Raw genomic sequence first — 6,239 nt, forward strand, 5'->3', positions numbered from 1 at the left:
GACTGTAAATCTGGATAGCTTCTTCTGCACCGCTTTTAAATCCCCTAACTAAATTGAAGGACACCATGATGAGTCAAAATCCGGTTTAACACCAAACAGGTATGGCTGGGAGAAAACCAAAAAACATGCACAATTTTCAAAGAGAATCTTTAATGATAAAAATGCATGAGTGGCATTAGAAACATTAATTCACAAATTAATACATAACGTGTTTTGTGCTACTTTCAGTGTTTCAAAAAACAACGTAATCAGATGCAAGTCTGGCTTTTGGTATAAAAATCAAAACGGGAATGATTGTGCACAACCTGCTGGGATGGATTTTGTAAGATCAGCATCTCAGCAGTGTTTTTGTTTTGTCGCTATCTTAAGGCCACTGGGAGGAATACCGAGGTCAGAGAGGACACGTAGACTACACACAGACACATTCACACGCACACAAGGACGTCCCATCAAATTCCAATCAAATGTCCTTTAAGGGCACGTAGTCACTGGAGGGGATGCTACATCACAAAACAACATATTGTAAGAAAAATAATTTAGAAATGAAAATCAATGAATGACTGTCCATGAAGTATTTGTGATTAGTTTACTTTTTGTTTCATTTGCAGCATGACGCATTGTACTGTTTTATTTTACCAGGATCTGTCAAGAATTTCAGAAATTATTGTGAACTTCCTTGACTTGAAATCTAACCCAAAATGCAGGTAGTGATGTATTTGGTTAAAAAACACACAAACAAAAAAACCCACTCTTACAACATATATGTACCACTGACGTGAAACTGAAATTCAGAGTAATAAAAAAAATATATAATTCTTGATAACTCACGTTAGTTATCAGAGAATATTTTACAGCATCCTCAGCATATTAGGACACACTGGAAAGGTCAGATACTGAAGTCAGGACACAAGCTGGTGGACCAACATGATGTTGAAAGATAAATCCAAAACATGGCGGCTTGTATTTATAAGAGAATTGTGAACTGGATTCAGAGGCATTCATTAATCCCCATCGAGATCAAGATAAAAAGACAGGTGAGTTTGTTCTGGTCCAACACTGCTCAGCCAGATCTTTGTGTCTTACAATGCAGTTTCCTTAGAATCTGGCAGAACTGGTTTGAAGGTCAAGATCTCTGTGAACGTGTGACCTAAAGAAAGAGGAAGAAGCACAGCAGGGCACTGATCATTAAAACATAACAGCTCTTATCTTCTTCCTCCTTTCACCTTCACCCTCCATTATCTATCTATTCATTTTTGCTTCCTTGCACCATAACCAGTCTAACAGGCCCTCCAACCCCGTCATCCTTACGTTTCCATTGGTCCAGGGGCTGGTCTGTGTTGTCTAACGAGTGGTCGTACAGCTGTGCTTCCGTCTCCTCCCCTGGTTCTCTGAACTCGGTGAAGTAAGGCATCTCGAGAGCCTCTGCAGCAGTTACCCTGCTCTCCGGATCCAGCAATAACATGTGCTCCAGCACAGACACGGCTGTGGAGAGAGTGGAAAGAGTTCAAATCTCAGTTTGACTGCCAAACTGAAAAAGGATCAGATCAAAAGTCTGAGCACATCCTACCTTGTGGATTAGTTGTGGGAAACACCTTCTGAAGGTCTTTCTTTTCCACTTTTGGGAGGCTTTTGATGTAGCTTTTGGCCTATGAGAGGAAATAAATGTATTTAATCCAGCACAAACCTGCTGATTTTGCCCAAATGTGCACTGGGTGCTACAACAAAATCAGGGGTTTCTGTATGTGTGCATGTTCTGAACTCACATCCTCAGATTCTAGTTTTGATATAAATTCCTGAGATGGTGTTCCTGTGAGTTTCATGATCTCAGTCAGCTGATCTAGGTCTGAGGATCAGGGGTCAAGGATCAAATGTGGTAAGTGACATACACAGGATAATTCTTTCAAATCATTTAAAGGAAAAAAAACTGTAAAATTTCACACTGGAAATATATCTGTCTGTGTTTTAGCTCTATGAATGTCTGTAGCATGTCAGAGGAGAAGCATCAGTGAGGTAAAAGGATACGGTCGCTGCCTTTAAAAAGAGGTTTTCCTTGCAGCATCTCTGCCATGATGCAGCCCACAGACCAAATGTCCACTGTGGAAGAAGCAGAAAACAACACATTTCAGACTTTTGGTTACCATCTCAAGGGAGGAATGTACAATTACAGCACATTGAGGGCCAGTGAGACATGCATACCCTAACAAAGCTCCTCTAATGAAAGGTAAAATGTTAAGAGATCACCACCTAGTGGGTAATATGCATTATTACCATTTTAAAAATGTGATATACTAATGTTATTTGACAGGGATGATACATACAGGCATTGCTACATTTAAATAAAATGCAATCACTGCAATCACTGGCAGATTATGAGACAATAGGCTCCTGGGAACAGATAAGCAAAAGGCCCCACTGGAGCAAGACAAAGACGTAATGATGGTTTTGCCTCTTTTTTGTAGTAGATTTGTGACTTTTGTCGCCATTATGCATCTTTTGGTGGTCTTATTTATCTCTTTGTGGTCATTTAGAGTCCTATCCTGTTTCCTGTGTTAATCTGAGTGACACTTTGCAGGAGACAAGAAGGGTCCCTGTCACTTTAGGGCCCTGGGCCTGTGCGTGGTAGGCCCGTTCACTAGTCAAGTCTGTCGCGGTCCAGAAGTGGGCTGTAGGTCCATTCTGAATGGACCACAAGTGACTTGCAGATGTGTCAAGTTTGTAAAAAACACTCTTTATTTTGAAGTGCAGTTTCCTGCTGTAGAGTGAGTGAATAATGGGCAACTACTTGACAGAGACAGCAAAGTAGCTCGATGACGTGGCCAAACGCAAGTCTGACGCTGGATGTATTGGACTGTGTGGACCTTGAACTAATGACAGAGGAGAAATCTGGACACCGTGGCCGAAGCAGTTGGGAGCCACTGCACTAATCCATCCATGGATGCAGTGTGTATATAGGACATGTAGTTGTGGCTAATTTGCAGACTTGGTCCCTGATTAGGCTTTTGAGGAATAACACACGTTATACAACTCTCTAATATGGGTACAGAGATGAACAATAAAACAAACATACCACCATTACAATCAGTAACTGAGACAATAATGAATGACGATTAAGAGCTGCAAAAAGAAAAATGAATGAAAATAGGAATGCTATATGCCATGTATCTCAGTGTTCACAGATTTGCCTTTGTTTAAGCCATAGTTCTGACTTGGTATTGAAAGCTTTAAACTGAGTTAATGTTTTATTTCTGATGATTGTTTTTTTTTTTTAAGGTATTTTTTTGGGGGGGCTTTTTGGCCTTTAATTGATAGGACAGACAAGTGTGAAAGGGGGAGAGAGAGACGAAGTGACATGCAGCAAAGGGCCACAGGCTGGAGTCAAACCCGGGCTGCTGCGGCAACAGCCTTGTACATGGGGCGCCTGCTCTACCACTAAGCCACCGACGCCCCTATTTCTGATGATTTTATGTCCAAATCTGTGGGCATTTAACTGGAAAAGAAGTCTTTGGGTTTTGTCAATTTGCAGGCTTTACTTACTGCTCCCCTCGCCATCACTCCTTTGCTGTTAAACTTTCAAACCATTTGACTGAGCAGTTCTGGAGCAAGGCCATTCACACATTAAAAAATCCGTTTTATAGATGAGAGATTTATAAAATTTACAAAGCTTAATAAATTTTATATTTTCTCTGAGTTCTACAATGGTGCCATTTTATTCGCCTCTGATCCAGTGCTTTCAAAGCTTGTTTGTATAATGACAATAAAGGTTACCTTGATGATTTGATTGCCTGGCCCCAAACGGTTACACAATTAGAAAGATAAAATAAAGTCATGCCGTGTATTTATTCGGTGGTTGGGAGGCCTTTATGGGTAAACAAGACCTTGTAGGTCGAAAACAATTAAGTTAGTCTTTATGGTCTTGGACACAGACCGTCTGATTCAAATGAACAAAGATGTTTTTAAACACCACTTTGTCCACTTGAGTCTTTTTTCCAATATATTCACGATGATGTTTTCAGTTTGTAGCTGCTGTCTAGACTCACTACTCACAAATCTGTCACAGACATGGGCGTATCATGAGACAGTGGGCCCCTGGGCACAGACATACAGAAGGCCCCACCACCTCTCTACTTTATAGTTGTTTAGCCAGTTTTTGGTGTTGTTTCGTATCTCTTTGTTGTCATTGCGCATGTCTCAGTGGTTTTGTGTCTCTTTGTAGTCATTTTGCGTCCGTTGGTTGTTGATTTGTATCTCTTTGTGGTCATTTTGTGTCCCTGTGTGGTTGTCGTGCCCCCTGTCATAATCTTTATGAGTCCCTTTGTGTTGCTAGAGCCATTTTGCATTTCTATGTAGTAGTATTGTGTCTATTTGTGGTTATTTTGAGTCTCCTCCGGGTTGTGTCTCTGTGCCTGGTGGGCCTGTTCATTAATCTATCCTCGGTCATTGAAGAAAATACTAATGTCTCCATTGACTGTAGCTTCAACTTCAATAGACTACAATGCAGTGCCACAAGACACATGCAAGAAATCTTTAGAAAACCAAATAAAGAAAAAAGACAACTGGAGGTTGTAAAGGTCATTCTGGCAAATGTAGTAAATCACTAACTGAAGCAGACGCTCCGAGCTGAGGGCAAGTGAGAACACTGGAACAAGTAATTGATGCTACATCGCAACACAACATGAGGGCTCAGCACTAATGGGGAGCACTGAACATGACACTTTGGGAAAAGATGACAGTGTGCAATGTTTTTTTTCCCTTTAATTAGCTCTTCATTACCCGTCTGAGTGTAGTGCATCCAGCTCAGGATGACCTCTGGGGCTCTGTACCAGCGAGTCACCACATAGCCCGTCATCTCGCTGTCTGCCTGCCGTGCCAAACCAAAGTCCAAGATCTGACAGAACATGAAATGAAGCACAGTTAGACATGGCAAAATTTACATCTTGCTCATAATGAGGTGGCAGGTCTGGTAACAAGGCTTTAGAGGCTTGTTTTTAAAAGTGTAAAACTAGCAATGACCAAAGCATTGATCCAGAATAACATTTCAAAGGTCTAGATGATCAAATTTGAACTGTAACTCCATGAATTAAACATCTTAAAGTGAAGATACAAGATTGATTGTGCTTGTTTGTGTGTACCTTGAGCTCACAATCCTGGTTGATGGCAAGATTTCCTGGTTTAAGGTCCTGCAAAAAATTAATGTGAGTCACTAACAAAGAAGCAAGAGGAAACTAAGGAGGGTATAAGTTCATGCAGGAAACACCAACTATAAAACTAGATAACAATATGTGAACACAATCTTTATCTCACACATACATGGTGCAAATATATACATATAAAAGACAACTCACCCTGTGAATAATACCAGCAGAATGAATATACTGTAATAAAAGAATACAACCTGGATTTAATCAACAGAACAAATACACCCAAGCTGTAAAGTCATAAATTGTCCACGATGTACAATCAAAGAAGAGTCCTTCACCTTAAGCCCTTTGAGCATCTGATAAACCAAATACTGAATTTTCTCCTCTGACAGCCTCTGCAGCTTCATCAGCTTCCCCAGATCTGTCCCCATGAACGGCATGACCAGATAACTTGAGGTAGAAGGAAACGTTATGAGGGGGATACTTCTCGACAAGATGCGACTTTGAAATGATTTTGCCAAAAGCTTACAAGTCATGGAATCTGTCCAGAGAGAGGTCAGCGGTAAACACATCGAATAGGCCGATCACCTGCACCAGACAGAAACATACAATATGTTAACACCTTTGGTTCATTTAAAGGTCCAGTGTGTGCGATTTAGTGGCATCTAGTGGTGAGGTTGCAGAACTGAAACTTCTCCCGTGTGCAAAATATGTAGGAGAACTTCAGTGGCTGACACAAAACACATACAGCTCTATGTAGAGGCAATATTTGGTTTGTCTGTTCTGGGCTACTGTTGAACAACATGGCTCACTCCGTGGGAGTGGACCCACTCTGTATAGACTCACAAGTCAGTCTTTAGACGCTTTGCTTAACTAAAGACTGATGTCTTTCTTCCTGATTTTGTGTTTAGATGGGCGGATACAATTTCAGAGTTTAAAAAAACTCCCTACGCTGCAGAACCAATAGTAAATCCGCAGGGTCAGGGCTCGACAGTGCGAGCGTTTCACTCACATTTGCGACTAAAAATAGGTGTGTGCGAACTGTAAAAAATATTTAGGGGCACATGTGCGCATAAAAAAATCAGCCGAAGCAGCCTATAT

At 41.0% G+C, this 6,239-nt stretch overlaps 1 protein-coding gene across 1 annotated transcript in view; it reads right to left on the reverse strand.

Moving 5' to 3' along the window:
• Nucleotides 1-138: 138 nt before the first annotated feature.
• The window catches only part of mapk12a (mitogen-activated protein kinase 12a), a 9,694-nt gene continuing 3,593 nt past the window's right edge, over nt 139-6,239 (reverse strand). The window contains exons 3-12 of the mRNA XM_050073779.1: nt 5,668-5,726; nt 5,477-5,588; nt 5,343-5,372; nt 5,130-5,177; nt 4,771-4,885; nt 2,023-2,094; nt 1,764-1,843; nt 1,568-1,646; nt 1,309-1,482; nt 139-1,147 (exon numbers count right to left, since the gene is read on the reverse strand). Of these exons, the coding sequence (XP_049929736.1) occupies nt 1,080-1,147; nt 1,309-1,482; nt 1,568-1,646; nt 1,764-1,843; nt 2,023-2,094; nt 4,771-4,885; nt 5,130-5,177; nt 5,343-5,372; nt 5,477-5,588; nt 5,668-5,726 (837 nt within the window). The 3' untranslated portion in view covers nt 139-1,079. The remainder of the gene's footprint in view (nt 1,148-1,308; nt 1,483-1,567; nt 1,647-1,763; nt 1,844-2,022; nt 2,095-4,770; nt 4,886-5,129; nt 5,178-5,342; nt 5,373-5,476; nt 5,589-5,667; nt 5,727-6,239) is intronic.

The sequence above is a fragment of the Epinephelus moara genome, chromosome 20, assembly GCF_006386435.1.
Source record: "Epinephelus moara isolate mb chromosome 20, YSFRI_EMoa_1.0, whole genome shotgun sequence".
Classification (NCBI taxonomy): Eukaryota; Metazoa; Chordata; class Actinopteri; order Perciformes; family Serranidae; genus Epinephelus; species Epinephelus moara.